The 16,777-nt window shown below is 46.0% G+C and overlaps 1 protein-coding gene and 1 long non-coding RNA gene across 6 annotated transcripts in view; one reads left to right on the top strand and one right to left on the bottom strand.

The window, feature by feature from the left end:
• The window catches only part of STAB1 (stabilin 1), a 225,585-nt gene that overhangs the window by 82,651 nt on the left and 126,157 nt on the right, over positions 1-16,777 (top strand). For 4 of the 5 annotated variants that reach the window (XM_059716085.1, XM_059716087.1, XM_059716084.1 and 1 more), the window contains 4 exons: positions 1,463-1,558; positions 4,395-4,490; positions 6,100-6,147; positions 10,974-11,107. In XM_059716085.1, coding sequence (XP_059572068.1) covers positions 1,463-1,558; positions 4,395-4,490; positions 6,100-6,147; positions 10,974-11,107 — 374 coding nt within the window. The remainder of the gene's footprint in view (positions 1-1,462; positions 1,559-4,394; positions 4,491-6,099; positions 6,148-10,973; positions 11,108-16,777) is intronic. The other variant, XM_059716086.1, reaches the window with a different exon arrangement.
• LOC132244552 (uncharacterized) lies at positions 731-8,589 on the bottom strand. Its single transcript, XR_009456117.1, has 3 exons — positions 8,380-8,589; positions 2,469-2,568; positions 731-1,052 (listed from the first exon to the last, which is right to left on the bottom strand). It is a non-coding gene; the product is annotated as an uncharacterized LOC132244552 (long non-coding RNA).

Here is a 16,777-nt window from a genome sequence, read left to right as displayed (position 1 = left end):
TAGGCATCGAGCCGCTTCTTAAAGACCCCCAGAGTAGGAGCCAGCACCACTTCCCTTGGAAGTCGGTTCCAGATCCTAGCCGCCCAGACTGTGAAGTAGTTCTTATGGATGTCTAATCTAAACCTACTCTCCAACAACTTGTGGCCGTTATTCCTTGTAATCCCGGAGGGCGCTGGGGGAAACAAGGTCTCCCCCAAACCCTTCTGGTCCCCCCTAGTGAGTTTATAGACGGTCACCAGGTCCCCCCTCAGCCTTCTCTTGTGAAGGCTGAACAGGTTCAGGTCCCGTAGCCTCTCATTGTAGGGTCTGCCCTGCTGTCCCCAGATCATGCAGGTGGCCCTCCTCTGGACCCTCTCAATGTTGTCCACATCCCTCTTGAAGTGGGGTGCCCAGAACTGGACACAGTACTCCAGCTGTGGCCTGACCAGTGTCACGTAAAGGGGGAGGATAACCTCCTTGGCCCTACTTGAGATGCACCTGTGGATGCACGATAAGATCCGGTTAGCCCTGCCAACTGTGACCTCGCATTGTCGAACCATGTTCATCCTGGAGTCAGTGATGACTCCAAGATCCCTTTCTGCCTCTGTGCTCTCAAGAAGGGAGTTTCCCATCTTATAAGTGTGCTGCTGGTTACTACTGCCCAAGTGCAGCACCCTGCACTTGTCAGTATTGAAACGCATCCTGTTTTTGTTAGCCCACCCCTGCAACATATCAATTCTTATTGTCCAGGTATATAAGGCCCCCTTGATTTATATTTATGAAATAAAGTGGCTTCTGTTTAATCAGAAAAGCATATCCTTGTATGCTGAGGTTCAGCAGAATTCTCTCTGTATTAAATAGCTATGGTTTAAAATACTCTCCATATATATCTCTTTAGCCAACCTTTCCTACTCATTGCAGTGTCTGACCAAATGCATCATAAACTATGGTTTATTATAATAACTGGGAATGGGCCGCTGTCAGGAGCAGGGCTTCATGAGCTTTTGGTTTGACCTCTTGTGGGAATCTTCTGGCTTCCAGCAGCTTGTATATGAAAGCAGGTCTGGGGAGTGCTGAAATATAAAATCAATACATCAAATAGCCCCAACAGTTAAATTCACTATCGGTTCCATTTGGACACTTTCTAATATCTACAGCCTTCTTCAAGGAATGTGGGTACAGAATTTGACCTGTTTTCCTCATCTGTTTACAAAGCGCATGTTAAAATCCCTTAATTAAAAATGAAAGCAAATTAGTATTCCTGTCTCTTCAATAACAAAGTAATGTAAGCACTCACATAGTTATGAGCCACATTTTAGGAGTGCAGACCTTATTAGATGGAAACATTTTGGTAAAGAATCACTGAAAAGAAAATTATCTTAAAATGAGACCTTACCACAGACTTACAGGAATGGAAGGTAACTCTGATAGATCTGTAAAGTTGGAATTCCCATCTTTCTGTGTCTCTCTTTCCTATTTTCAGAGCAACTGTATCTGCAAGAGGGGCTATTTTGGTGATGGGTATAACTGTGACCCTATTGACCCTTGTCTGCTGGATAATGGTGGCTGCAGTAATTTGGTGAGTAGCTAGAGAAATCTCCAAAATCTTTGATTGGAAAGAGCAATGGCTTAGGGTCCTTAGCAGATGTGTTTCAGGTTATCTTTAATGGAGCTCTGTCACTTGACACTGACTGAGGATCATTGTTTCTTTCTTCATTATACAATGTAACTTAATCACACTTGCATGTAGCCAAACCTAAAGTTTTTTATGGCTTTTTGTTTATCCAGTTTATTAATGTTCCCACATGTCACAAGGTGGTATAGGGGTAGATGGTGTGGCAACTTTCCCTTGCTCTTTTATGTAGAGTGAAATCTATAACTTAGGCAATAAACAGCCATTGTATTTGTCTCAGGATAAACAATTCTAGTAAAATTGTTCAAATGCCCATGTCCATTGTCCTGATATAAATCCAAAAAAATGATTCACAGGATAAGAAATACTAACAATTTATTCCAGGTGTGGGTGGTTCAGGGGCTGGTGCAAGCTAAAGGTTCCTCTGACCCGGCTTGACCCAGAAGTGATCCCCACCTGTGTTTTCTCATCTGCCATGACTTCTTGTTAAAATTTATTAATATATAGGTGATTCATTTTCAATATATTACTACCAAAACAGTTTGGTAGCTGGTCGAGGCACCATCCCCTTTAAGAGGAATGGTTGAGATTACAGTCTAAGTTCACTCGGCGTCCAAGACAGTAAGACAGGGTGGCCTCAAGCTTAGGTGATTTCTCAACTGAAGAAAAACACTCCTTTTTTTCATTGTCACTATCAATGAGCAAACAGCTCTGCATCACTGTAGCAGAGCAATGCAGGGCAGGAGCTCCTCCATCCCCTACACTCCTGCCACAAACACTGTGTGGACAACTGATACCAATTCAGCAAGGCAAAGAAATAACAACAGAAAATCTAGGAGCCACATGCTCCTCTCACCCTCTCTTTGGGTCTGCAGCATCTGAGAGTTTTCTTATCCTCTTCACCCCATTATGCTGGTTCCCCAGGCTGCCATTCAGCATACTTGTCTTCTGGCTGCCTGTAATCCAACATACGGCTCATTCATATCATACAGTTTCTCAGGACTCTGGGCCATGCTGCTTGTTCCCTGCTGGCTGCTGGCTGCTATGGGGAGTGGCAGGGAGCAGGAGAGGGTGAGCAAGGAGTTTCCTCCTCCTTATTTCCCCTCACTGTGCCACACCAAGATATTGCAAAGTGCATCTATACAGTTATCTCAGGACTGCATCATGGAATCAATGGTCGAAAAGTGGCAGTGCATTCAGCCAATTACTAAACTCTGATTAAAAGGGCAGTGTATGTATATACAATCCCAGGGATGTATGTTGTAGCTGTGTTGGTCTAAGAAATGGAGACAAACAAAACTTGTGGTAGAGGCAATACATTTTCACCTGCTGTCTGACATCTGACACCTCCAGGGAAGAAGCCTGCCTAATCTACATATAACATAGCAACTCTCTCACAAAAAGACTGAGCAACCCAAGGGAAAAAAAACTTCCACCCTCTACCTCCTCTGTGAAAAATGAAGTTTCTTTTCTACCTGGGAGAACTTTTACAATCTTTGAATTCTCCTCAGCCTGATGAAAGCTGTTTGGACCTGAAAGCTCACAAAGGAAGAATTTTTTTGCTACTATATAGTTGGTCTAATAAATGATATTGCCTCTACCACAAGAGTGTTGTTTGTACAATCCCAGGGTATTTTGCTTCCATGGCACAACTTGTCTAAGAACAAATGCAATGTCAATTCCTAGCCTTAGATAACTAGAAAAGTAGAGCTTGAAAGGACCTTAACGTAGTGATAGAAGTTATAATTTAGAGAAGGTCCCAGCCAGAGGTGACCCAAGCAGGGTGTGGGGCCGGGGGCAAATCAGCCCATGCAGGGCCCCGCCCCTGCTCTGATGCTGGACCCAAAGAAGCTGCCGCCACCATTGGCAGCGGCGGGGGGGAGGGGGCAGGTAGCGAGCAGCTGAACGTGGAGCCACCACTCTGCCCAGCTTCAGGCCGCCACTGCTCCGCCTGGCTCTATGGGGCCCCCCAAAGTACGGGGCCTGGGGTGGTCGCCCCAATTTGCCCCCCCTTAGGGAGATCCCTGGTCCCAGCAGACCAAGGAAATTGAGATTTGGAAAACAGTCCGTCAGGGAGCAGCTAGTTATGAATTAGTTGGTGAGAGGCAGACAAAGGGTCTGCAGAGTTGCATACTTTTTCATGATTAAAGTGTGTTGTTCTTCTCATTCACTGTATGTTTACACTTAGGAGGTCATTTAGACCAGTCCCATGCTTAAGGCAGAATCATTCCCATTTAGACAAGTGTTTGTATAACCCACCAGGAGATCCAAGATTTGGAAAAGAGGGGATGTACTTGGGATCAGGCCCTTGGCCCTTAACGGCTGGCAAGGCAGAGCAAGCGCTGCTGGCTGCCTGCCTGGCTTGAGAAGAGGGGTTGGGCAACCCAGCTCAGACTGGTTCCTAAATTTTTCAGCAGTTACTTTTGGCTGGTTACCTGTCAGGAAAAATGATCAGACAGCCTGGTTCTGGCAGGATTGGGCCCAAGGCAAGAGTAGAAGAGGAATTCAAGGGATGCAATTGTACCACTTTACCCTGCTGGATTTCTGCCTACTCTAATCTATTCTTAAACACATTGGGAACAACTACAGTATACAACTACCAGGCATAACTTCAGCAACAGACTCATTAATGGAAGGATGGTTATGTGGTTAAAGCCCTGATTTAGGGGTTGGGAAACTTGAGTTTAATTTCTGGGGTTGCCAGAGGCTTCCTGGATAAGTAGCATGCAGTCACGCTGTGTCTGTTGATTAAAGAAAATTCTTCATGTTTTGCTCTTCACAGGCTATATGTAAACCTCTTGGAGGAGGAGAGAGGTCCTGTTCTTGCTCTCAGGGATATATGGGAGATGGGATTATATGTTATGGAGATGTACTAAAAGTAAGTAGAAACTGAACATAATTCAAAGGCAAGAAGGCAATTGTAGCAGTAGCTCATGCTAACTTCTACAGATGTGTATATCTAAGGATTTGAATAGTCTCTCAGTATTGCACCCTGATTGATAAGTTGTAGTCAGGCACATCTTAGTTTAACACAGCATTGCACACATATGAAACCATACATTTGTTTGTGATAAGTTTTTTATGAATAAGATAAAGGGGAAGGGGAAAATGGTTCAACCCCTTCTGTACTGACTTTGTTAAAGTAAATACCCTGATTTACTGCAGAATGTTGTTTATTAGAGGACACAAAAAGTGATCCATTGTTTATCTTTCCATTAAACTAGTTCAGTTCCCAATTCCACTGAGGTATGTAACAAGAAGGCATATTGGACAAAAAGATTTAGTGTACGTTATGAGGACCTTATGCAAAGCAAAAAGTCAGATGTCAGTTTTAAAAGAGAAACTGCTTTATTCAAGTGACAAGTTGCACAGAGAACAGACTATCCTTCTCTCTTACAAGGTGGGGCTAAGAATTCATGGCTTCATAGGTGTCCTTGCCCTGCTTTCTGCTCTTGATTGACAGATCTCACCATTCTTATCATAGTCTGCCTGGGTGCTTTCTCCAGGCTCAGGGATAAAGTGGCAGTATCTAAGCCAGTAACATAAGCATGAGTGGGCAAACAGGACTGCATAGGGGCGGAGGATCCCAGGTACTGCATAAGGGATGGAAGTGCCAGAATGGACATGGGGTGCCTGGTCCACCTGTCCCCCACTCCACCTTCACTTTCCTGTTTTATCCCGGGCGGCAAGCAGCAATGGTACAGGAGCTTATGTCAGTCAGTGCAGAGCAGTCTTGGAATTGTAGGTTTGTAGAGTGTCACTGGAGTTAGCTGCTGGAGGGGGAGATGTCACTCCATTTTTTTTGCTGCTGAAACCAGGTTTTTTAGCCCATTTGACATGAGCATCTATGGCAAGACAATGAGGTGACATTTACCCACAACAGCAGCAAACTTCGGCTGCTCTTGTTGAACACTACACATTGTCAGAGCCACCAGAGCCAGAAAGCAGAGGAAGGAGGAGGAGGGAGTTCTATCCAGGGTACAGTCCTGGCCAGTTATGTCTTTGATCTAAGCCAATCTGTAATGTAAACTTTTGTCACCGATTTTAATCTGCTTAAGGTACATCTATGAAGTTCTGTAGTTTGTATATGTCCCTTGTAATTACAGAAGGGCCCATTCTGGATTTTGGGATCTGATTTGGACATAAGGAAGCTCCTGTTATGAGCTGTACAGAGTAAACACACAGGTTGTTGAGGAACAAGTCCTCTTAAGTCTGAATTGAAGTAATTGGGCAAATCTTAAATATTATAAAAGAAAATTAAGTTTGGATCTAGGTGTTGGAATGTACCCTCTAAATTGATGCAGATCCCTTGCAAGTTTGGCATGTGCAGGAGAAAAGCATTTGAATCAGTTGAATTAGCTATGTTTGAAGTGGATTTATATAATATATATGGATCCCACAGGACCACATTTCCTTCTACCTGCATTCTCCAACCCCTACAAGCTTGATGCTTGTTGTTATCTCTGTTTTATTTTGTCTTTTGAAAGGAGCTGGCCAGGAATTCCCACTTTGCAGGCTTCTATGAATGGATTCAGGTAAAAAAAACATTGCCTAAAGCATTCATGAGTAGGTTTGATAAAGCATAAACAGCAAAACAAACCCCCCAAAAACCAAAAAAAACCAAACAAATAAACAGAGGTCTGATGTTAAATGAGTCAAATTCCCTTTATGTATTTTATTTTTTTTAAATAAAAATAAATAAATCAGAGTTTTGTTAATATGTAGATCACAAACCAGAAAGAAAGCTGGCATTAAACCTTGTCACTCTGGAAATGCTTGGACTTTAAAATTACTGAAAGTTAAAATGACATTTTAAAGAGGTTCAGTACCATTTTATAGATTGTTCTGTATGGCAATATTGCATTCAACAATGCCTTTGAGCAGCACAAAATACAAGGTCAATAAAGACTATGCATTATCCCCTTATGTTCTCAGCTTGATTTTATTAAATGTATTTGACTGGTGTGTCAAATGGTAAACCGTATGCAGTTAAGACATACTTCTGGATGTGGAGACAGTAACTGCAGACCCAGGGCCTGGAGTAACATGTTTCAGGGACATTGCTTCTCAGGGGACCGTGTCTACATGTGATTTTAATAAGGCTTAAAGTTAATGTGCATTTAATTAACTCACATTAAGCAGGTTTTGGCAGGTGTCTACATGTGGTAGGATTTGGGACTAACTTTAGTGCCAAGTCAGTTCAGATCTGCCATGTGCCCCTATGGCACCACAGGGAGCTCCAGCCTCTGGATACATGGCTGCCAGCACTTGGCAGCCATGCTGAAGTCAGAGCTGGCTGCCAGCACTTGGCAGCCATCTTAAAAGCACACTCTCCACCCTGTGAACTCTGGGTTGATGCTTCCTGTGTCAGAGCAGCAGCATGGCAGAGACACCCAGGGACAGACTACCCCAGGCCTCAAAGCTGCCACAGCTGTCCTGCTTACCTGCTGCCATTCTGTGTGCCTGGCACTCAGCCACCGTGCACCTCCTGACACCCCCACCCACGCCGGCCGCCTGCTGGACAACTACTGGATATGGCCTGTGGGGCCCCTGCCCCTGCTGTCCCACCAGCTCTGCTGCTGCTGGGCCCAGTGCACCAGCCAGGACTGCTGGTAGCACATCGTGCTGCAGGAATGGGATGACAACACATTCTAAATGACATGGGCCACCTTTGAAAATCTGCTGTGCCATCTCTGCCCCACCTGGAGCACCAGGACATGGAAGTGCACCCAGCCATCCTGGCCTACACCCTCCTGCCCCGCCACCCACACATCCCCTACCCCCAGCCCACCCCCTCAGCACCACTCCAGCACACGTACATGTTTATAATGAAAAACCTTTATTCCTTACAAGCCCCACCCTCACCCCCCGGCCTCCCACCTCAAATGACAGAACCCTCACACACTCTCTTCCCAAAATGCAGAGCCCCTCCATCACCCTCCCCACCCACCAACAATAACCCCCTCCCCCCCCAAACAGAAAACTATGTACAAGTGTCAGACTCTCTGTCTGAGTCCCAGAGTGGGGAGCTGTGCAGTGGGGGTGCACAGGGCACAGAGCCTGGTGTCAAGCGGCCAGCATCCTGGCTAGAGAGTTCCCCCGCAAGTCCAGGGGCTGTGGCGGAGGCCCTCTTCCAAGGTTCATGAGGGGGCCTGATTTGAGGCAGTTGGCCAGTTGCTGCTGGAGCAGCTCCATGTGGTGCTGCTCCAGGGCCTCTAGCCAGGCCCAGCATGCCCACTATGCCTAATCCTGTGCTTCCTCCCAGGCGGTCTCCCAGGAGATGTGTCCCTCCCACCAGGCAAACTCCCGTGCTTTCCACGCCTGCTTCCGTGCATCCTCCCACACAGCCCAGTTCACCACCACTAGCAGCCACTGAAGCAGGAGGGTCCAGTCCCTGGTGCGATGCTGATACAGCCAGCAAATCTGGCCGGCTCCAGTGGCAGGTGGCAGCACCCTGACACGGCAAACCCGCAGGGCCCTGCAGCCTCTCTGCACCAGCTTTTGGGCCCTTGCGTGGCTGTCGCTGCAATGCTGTCCCTGGAGGGTTGCCAGCAGCTACCAGGACAGGGGCACAGCCAGGGACAGGGAACCGCATGGCAGAGGTGCTTTACCACACTGCCTGCAAGGAGAGAGAGCTGGGGGTGAGAAGCAGCAGGGAGCAGGCCAGGCCAACCTTGCTCCCATAGAGTGCAGGTCCAGCAATCCCTGGGGGGGATCTCAGGGCTGGGCAAGGGATGCAGCAGTCTGCGGCCTTTTGCAACACTCACCTGTGGCCAAGGAGCAGCTCCAACTAGGGGACAGGATGGGCAGAGGCTGCCTGGGTTCTGTCCAGGGAGGCACATGGGGCCTGGTGGGCTGCTGCAGGCAGCTGCCTGTACTGTGGACACAACTCCCTGTGCTGTGTGCCTCAAGGCACAATATGGCTGGAAGCTTTTATAACCTGCAGCTAGGGGCTGTGAGAGAGCAGCCCAGGCATGGAGGAGGGGAAGCAGCCAGCCAGGAGCCCTGGGACTGGGCTCTGGCTGGCCACCTAGTGGCTGGGCAGACCCAGAACTAAAGTCCTTGAGTTAATGTGCATTGATGAGTCTACACGTGTGTTAATGTGCTTTAACTAATCCCACGTAAATTTGATACTTTATTTATGTGGGTATCAAATTTAGGCAGGATTAGCCTAAATTCACCATTTTAAGGTGCATTAAGGACACGCATATGTAGACACACACCTCTAATGTACCTTAAATTGGGCTAATCTGCATTAAAAACCCATGTGTAGACACGCCTAGGCCAGATAAATCTGAAACCACAGCATACTTATTCTTCATCTTCATTAACTGATGTATCTTCATTAACTAGTAGCATCTGTAAAATAACTGAATCTGATGTGCATTTGAGAAGCAGATAGGGAAATAATAGGATTAAATTTATAGCTACTATTCTTAAAACTTAAAAGCTCAGGTAACTTTTATCCGGCTAACTATAGGCCCATTAGCCTGACTTCTATCCTGGGGAAGATCTTAGAAAAGTTTATTAAAGAGGCCATCCTTAATGGACTGGCCGACGCCAACATCTTAAGGGATAGCCAGCACGGGTTTGTTGCGGGTAGGTCTTGCTTGACCAATCTCATTTCCTTCTACGACCAGGTGACCTATCACCTGGACAAGGGAGAAGAGATTGATGTCATATATCTTGACTTCAAAAAAGGCTTTGATCTGGTTTCCCATGATCACCTCTTGGAGAAACTGGCCAATTGTTGCCTTGGGTCCTCCACGATCCACTGGCTGGAAAATTGGCTCCGGGGTCGGACCCAGAGGGTAGTAATTGATGGAAGTCACTCATCGTGGTGTCCTGTGACCAGTGGGGTCCCACAAGACTCTGTCCTTGGACCCATACTGTTCAACATCTTCATTAATGATGTGGACACTGGAGTCAGAAGCGGACTGCCCAAGTTCGCTGATGACACCAAACTTTGGGGAAAAGCATCCACACCAGAAGACAGGCAGGTGATCCAGGCTGACCTGGACAGGCTCAGCAAGTGGGCGGGCGAGAATCTGATGGTGTTCAATGCCGATAAATGCAAGGTTCTCCACACTGGGAAGAAAAACCTGCAGCATCCTTATAGGCTCGGCAGTGCTATGTTGGCGAACACTATGCAAGAAAGAGACTTGAGGGTCATCATTGACCACAAGATGAACATGAGCCTGCAGTGCGATGCTGCGGCTAGTAAAGCGACCAAAATGCTGGCTTGCGTCCATAGATGCTTCTCAAGCAAATCCCGGGACATCATTCTCCCCTTGTACTCGGCCTTAGTGAGGCCGCAGCTGGAGTACTGCGTCCAGTTTTGGGCTCCACAATTCAAAAAGGATGTGGAGAAGCTTGAGAGAGTCCAGAGAAGAGCCACGTGCATGATCAGAGGTCAGGGAAGCAGACCCTACGATGACAGGCTGAGAGCCCTGGGGCTCTTTAGCCTGGAAAAGCGCAGGCTCAGGGGTGATCTGATGGCCACCTACAAGTTTATCAAGGGTGACCACCAGTATCTGGGGGAACGTTTGTTCACCAGAGCGCCCCAAGGGATGACGACTAGGCCACCGGAGGTGGTTCAAGCGCCTACATTGAACACCTTCAAGAGCAAACTGGATGCTCATCTTGCTGGGATCCTATGAACCCGGCTGACTTCCTGCCCTTTGGGCAGGGGGCTGGACTCGATGATCTTCCGAGGTCCCTTCCAGCCCTAATGTCTATGAAATCTATGAAATCTTTTTATTTAATCATATTATGGGCTTCCTGTTTCAATTGGGGTAACTGGATAAGCACTGCATAGAAAGGAGTTAGTCACAGAAAAGGCTGTCCAAAATACAGGGCCAAATTTAATCTTTCTCAAACAGACACAATACTTCCCTTTTGTAACATCTTATTTTTATTGGCACTACATTTGATCTTTAGTCTAAATCTGTCCTCAGAGATGTGGAGAAGACTTACTGATTCAAGTGTGTGTACTTCTGATAAATTCTTGGAGTAGCTTTTGAGGAAAAAGACTAGAGAAAATATAAAAATATGAAGAATGTTTTCCTTTAACAATATCTGTTCTGGAGCTTGCTTCTGGAAGTTACAGATTTTCTGGAATTCACCATTCAGCCAATTAAGATTTGGGTGCTTTGGAGACTCTTCCCATGGCATTTGTTGACTTCCATCACACCTTATGTCCAGAGCACCACAAGACCTTATTTGTATTTATGTGTTATTCCTGCAGAGTAAACTGAAAATATTCTGTAAGATCAGGGACATAGTTCTAGATGTTCCTACTGTTCTGTAGATGCAGCACTGATTTTTTTTTCTTCTTTATTCATCTTCTTGCTTTGGACAGCAGAAGTCTGCCTTCAGTATACCAGCAGGAACTAATGTCACTGTTTTGGTACCTTTGGAAGCAGCCATAAAAAACATGAGCAAGGCTGAAAAAGATTTCTGGCTGACATCCTATATGCTGCCGGTTTTAGTCAGGTAAAGTGAGATTTTCACCATGTTTTTTACCTTGAATGTAGTAGTAACTGAAGGCTGGAAACTATAGTTCACTCCACATAAGCTCTATGCCAGGAATTCTATAAAACCACCTTGCCATAAAAATAAAATAAAGGTGAAATGTCTAGAAGTGTTTTTTGAATTATTCAAACATAAGAGAGGTTAAAAGATACAGTTAGGGTTTATTATAATTGTATATTAAAGACATTCCTCTAAACCATGATATAGGAACAGACCCCCAGGTGGGGAAGAGAGAGGGAATTCTCTCTGCAATCTGTTTTTTCTCCACAGAAATTCCCAACTTAACAGAAGATATAGGGAGCATAAATCCTGTAGTTCTCACTTATGGACAAAACTTAGTTCATCTCTGCTAGCAGCTGGGGGAAAGGGTAGAATATGGAATGGAGACAAGGGATTTAAGGGGAGCAGAAGGGAAGGAGTCAGATATGTACATCACATTGAATAGCAGACAGCAGAGTGAAGGAATGTAGAAGGAGGAGGAAGCTTGTGGACCAGTGAGGGATGCAGCAAGTGTCAATTCTGGGGTGATGAGAGGCTGGATACATGCTGGGAATAGTGATATACAGAGAATACTACAATAAGAATAGACCCAGAATTAAAAACAGCTTAAAGCATGGGAAACTAACAGGTTGAGAAGGAGAAAGAAACCTGCCAGTTTCTTTCTCCTCAGAACTGCAGGTAAGAAATCTCTATTAATGCTCTCATACACATTTGTTTGGATTTGCTGCTGGAGCATGTTGCTTGGAAGAATGAGTTACCAGTCTTGTCCTTGCATTTCCATTGTGCCCTGATCAACGTAGGCCAGCAGAACTGGAGCAGAGTAGTCCTGACTCTGTCTTTAACTTGCATGACAACTGGCTTAAGGAAAAATGCAGAGATGACTTTCCCTGAGCTAAGGTTCCATATAAACCTCTCCTTACCACACAGCAACCACTGAGATGTATGCACATGGACGGATATAGGATTTTAAAAAAGGAAGTACAAATAGTGTGGTGCATAATCACATATATCAATACATGTCTCAAGTTAAACAGAAACTGGAAGCTTTACTAATATGGAGTCTAGTGCTATAGTATTTAGTTTAAGCTTAAAGAAAAAACAAATATAAATTTATTGAAATATGTATTAGCAGTTAAAAACACAACACACTTGGCAAGAATAACAAAAAGATATTTTTTTCATTAGTCCTGTAGTCATTATAGTTAGATGTATGTCTCTTACTCAGATTTGTAAAACAAAATCTAGCCTTCTTGAGTATTTTGACAGTACCTCCAATACTTCATTGACAGTCATTTCTATACTTGAATTAATATTACCATAACTCAATTTAAGCTAGAGCTAAAAAGCAGTCTGCAGGGCTGTGAAATAGAAGAGAGATGTTACCAGGAATGGCTAACACAGTAAAAGTGCAGAAGAAAGGATAGTTTGAATAGTGGAACATCAGGGCCATTAAAAAGGATAGAGGGTCATTAACACCTGTGGAGTGCAGCAACATTAGCAGGAATCAGGTAGATTATAATGAGTCTTGTAGTCAAGTGACTGCTTCACAGCTACCTGAATAGAAATGCTGCTGTCACTGCCAGGCAGTTGGTTTTAAACTTTGGATAGAACAAGAATCAAAGAGAGTTTCAACTGTACTGCTGCACCTCCCCCACCAGATCCACCCCTGTATGTGCATACTCTTCTCACTGCTCTCCACGTGTGGCTACAGGACTTGTGCAGTTTCATAGTTGAGCCTGATCAACTTTTGTGTGTCACTCATACTGCCATTTTGCCAATATGCCTCTTCCTGGGGTTTCATACAAAGCCAACATAAATTGGCAATTCTTCAGAGTACTTCATGGGTATTACAGAAGGACCACCCATACCTATAAACAGAAGGTACAGGAAAGCCATTCTATAGCTGCAGAAGAGCTGCCTCACTGGTGTATTCATGTAGTTCAAATACTATGAGTAATTAGTGCCATAGCTGTTTGGATTTGGGGCAGATTTTTGCATCAGTTTTCTTATTTCAGCAGTCTATAGCTAAGGCCCCTGGCAGATCTTCATTTAAAGGCACAATGGAAAATGATATGCAATCCCAACAATTGGGCCTTTTGGCATGCTACATGTGCATGCCAGAAGTTGCAGTTGTGGGACTGGGGATCAGATCCCAAATCTGCTATAATGTCAGTGCAGAGGGAGCTTGGGATCATAATGCTGCACCCCTGCACCAGCAAGTAGCAAGCCAGTTAGCTGACAGCTGCTCCTAGTCTCCAGGTTGCACTGGATATCTAGACTCTGATGCATGATAGGGGCTAGAAGCCCCTATCAGCTGCTCCTCCCAGGCTCTGGGACACATTGTAGCCAAGGTTGGGAGCACAGATCAGCCCGCTTCCAGCCTCAGGGGTGCACCCCTACCTCTGATGTGCCCTAGAGGCTGCGAACAACAGCTATCCTCAGGAGCACATTGGAGTTAGAGACTCCCATACATCCTCAAATCTGGGAACCCTAATCAGCTGATGCCTGGCCACATGTTCAATTTAAGGCATGATGGGAACCAGTCACAAAGTTATTACCAAGGATCCGGTTTTTCTTTTTCCCATGGAAAAAAGTCATTGAACGCAGGTCACAAAATCATTGGATGCAGGTGTCACGGTGTGTGTAGTCTTTCTGGACTTCAGGAAGGCCTCTGGCACTGTCTCCCACTCCATTCTTGGGGTTCGGTCCTTGGGCCCACACTGTTTAATCTCTTTATTATTGACTTGGACAGGGGGGTGAAAAGCACCCTGTTCAAATTCGCTGACGATACCAAGATCTGGGGTGAGGTGGGCACGCTAGGAGGAGGGACAGGATACAGCTGGACCTGGACAGGTTACAGGGGTGGGCGAATGAGAATAGGATGGGATTCAATACTAGCAAGTACAGGGTGCTGCACTTGGGCAGTAAGAACCAGCAGCATACCTATAGGCTGGGGAACTCTCTTCTCAAAAGCACAGAGGCAGAAAGAGATCTTGGAATCATTATCGATTCCAAAATGAACATGGGCTGCCAATGTGAGGACGTGGTCAGTAAGGCTAACCACACCTTGTCATGCATGCACAGATGCATCACAAGCAGGTCCAAGGAGGTGATCCTCCCCCCCTCTACACGGCACTGGCCAGGCCACAGTTGGAGTACTGCATCCAGTTCTGGGCGCTGCACTTTCGGAGAGATGTGGGCAGCATTGAGAGGTTCCAGAGGAGGGCCACTGGCATGATCCGGGGACAGCAGGGCAGACCCTATGAGGAGAGGCTACGGGACCTGAACCTGCTCAGCCTTTACAAGAGAAGGCTGAGAGGGTACCTGGTGGCCGTCTACAAACTTACCAGGGGGGACCAGCAGGGAATGGGAGAGACCCTGTTCACCCGTGCACCTCCCAAAGTAAAAAGGAATAACGGCCATAAGTTGTTTGAGAGTAGGTTCACGCTGGACATTTGAAGATACTATTTCACAGTCAGGGCAGCTAGGATCTGGAACCAACTTCCAAGGGAAGTGGTGCTTACTCCTACCTTGGGGGTCTTTAAGAGGAGGCTTGGCAATTATCTTGCTGGGGTCATATATGCCCAGTATTCTCTCCTGCCCAGGGCAGGGGGTCAGACTTGATGATCTACTTAGGTCCCTTCCAACCCTACATCTATGAATCTATAAAAGGAGAAAAACACAGATTTCCCCCTTTACCTGAGAAAAACCTGGATTTCTAATTTTAACAGAGAAACATGTGGATTTTACACATTTGCCAAGAGCTCTCTGCAGGTTGGCAAAGTTCTAGGCTGCAAGGGGCTCGGGGAAGCAGAAGGAGGGTGGCCAGGCAGGGGGTACCATGCACATGTGTAACCCAGGCGGTACTCCAAGAGTACCCCCTCTCCAACTGAAGGGATTAAAGCAGGTGCACAAGTGCTGTGGGAGGTGTAGGGACTCTCCTCCCCCTATAGAGCAGAGCCAGACCACCAATGGGGACTTAACCATGTACCTTTTAATGAGAGAACAATACTGGGAACATAACCTGTATAAACCAGGGAGTATAGGGGACACTACAATGCCCCGAGGGGGCAGGATTCAACAAAGGTTAGACACTTACAATCATTGACATATTCATCCAGTTGACAAAAGACAGGGTTAACCAAAATGTAAAACACAAACAGCAGAACAAACAATACTGGTTGGTGAAATATAAAAGGCACAAAATACAAAATGTCAAATAACAAGGAATATAGGGCCTAGGTATCTGGAGGGGTAGAAAGGGGGAAAACACAATGGCCCCTTTCCACTGCAAGAAGAATTTTTCCCTGTTAGCTCATTCCCCACAAGTCACCCTAGATGGGATTTGAATTCAGATCTCCCAGATGGTAGGATGAAACACTACTACATAGCCACCAGTACTAGTAATATGCCAAGCTGCTAGTGCTCTTGACCTGCTAGGAGCCCTGGCCTCATGTTGAGCTGCTTGGCCTCTTATTGGAAGAGTTGGAAGCAGAGCTGGGAACCTCTCAGGTCACTGCTCAGATCCTTGCTGGAGCAGGGGGGAGCCTCTCCTGCTGGCTGCACACCGTGCTGCTGAGGGTCCAACTACTGCCTGCAGGTCCCACTCCTTCAGGCTTTTTGGGGGCAACTGCTCCTGCCCTGCTGGCTCAGCTCTTGCCAGCTCTTTGAATCTCCTTCCTTGTGGTCCCTCGCTGGTCTCTCCTGAATCAGCCACGCTGCCCCTTTTTTCCCCCTCCTGGTGACCCAAGGGGTCAATCAGGGGACATGGAGGGTGAGTCTCTGGGGCCTGATTGTGGAGGAAAGGGAATCCCAAGTCCTCCAATCATCTTTTACCCTTTCAAAACCCCAGGGCCAAATCATTACCAGATTGGTGAGGAAAGGGAATCCCAAGCAAGGAGGGGAGTCCTGGGCATCTTTTGCTCTTTCAAAACCCCTGAGCTAAGTCACTGTCAGCTAGCCCGTCACACATGTATATTGACAAGGCAGCCAGGGCTAGGGGGTTGTAGGAGGGGGGGAGTGAGGGGCACTGGCAAGGCCCCTCAGTGTGTTTGCAGGGTGTGGGGGTGGGTCCAGGCTGCCCACTGCGGGCTCCTCACCCCTCAGGAGTGAGGGGCCTGGACCTGCGTTCTGTGAGATAAGGGGACAGGAGGGAACACTGATTTTCCATGATAAAAAACCCAAAATCAAATACCAAAATGTATAGGTATTTAGAATGTATTTTATTATAGTGGTTGAGGAACTGGTAGGCTTACAAATTGCTTTAAAATGGTAAATATATCAACAAAACACTGTGTTCAATTGATACCTCTATATATATATACAAAATGTCAAATAACAAGGAATATAGGGCTTAGGTACCTGGAGGGGGAGAAAGGGGAAAACACAATGGCCTTTGTGTATATATATATAGTGGCATTTCATTTTAATCACAGATTTTGGTTTATTTATCAGAGAATTTTCATTTTTATCAGAGAATTTGTGTGTGGGGGTTATCAGAGAAAACCAGGATCCTTGGTTATTACACTATTTTGTGTACTAACTTTTGTGGTTTATTTCTTGTTTTATCATGACATTAATTGCATTAGCATGTGGCCGGGTTGCTACTTAAGTAAGACTTGATTAACTGGT

Source organism: Alligator mississippiensis, chromosome 12 (genome assembly GCF_030867095.1).
Source record: "Alligator mississippiensis isolate rAllMis1 chromosome 12, rAllMis1, whole genome shotgun sequence".
NCBI classification, from domain to species: domain Eukaryota; kingdom Metazoa; phylum Chordata; order Crocodylia; family Alligatoridae; genus Alligator; species Alligator mississippiensis.
This window is presented reverse-complemented; position numbering and strand designations above follow the sequence as displayed.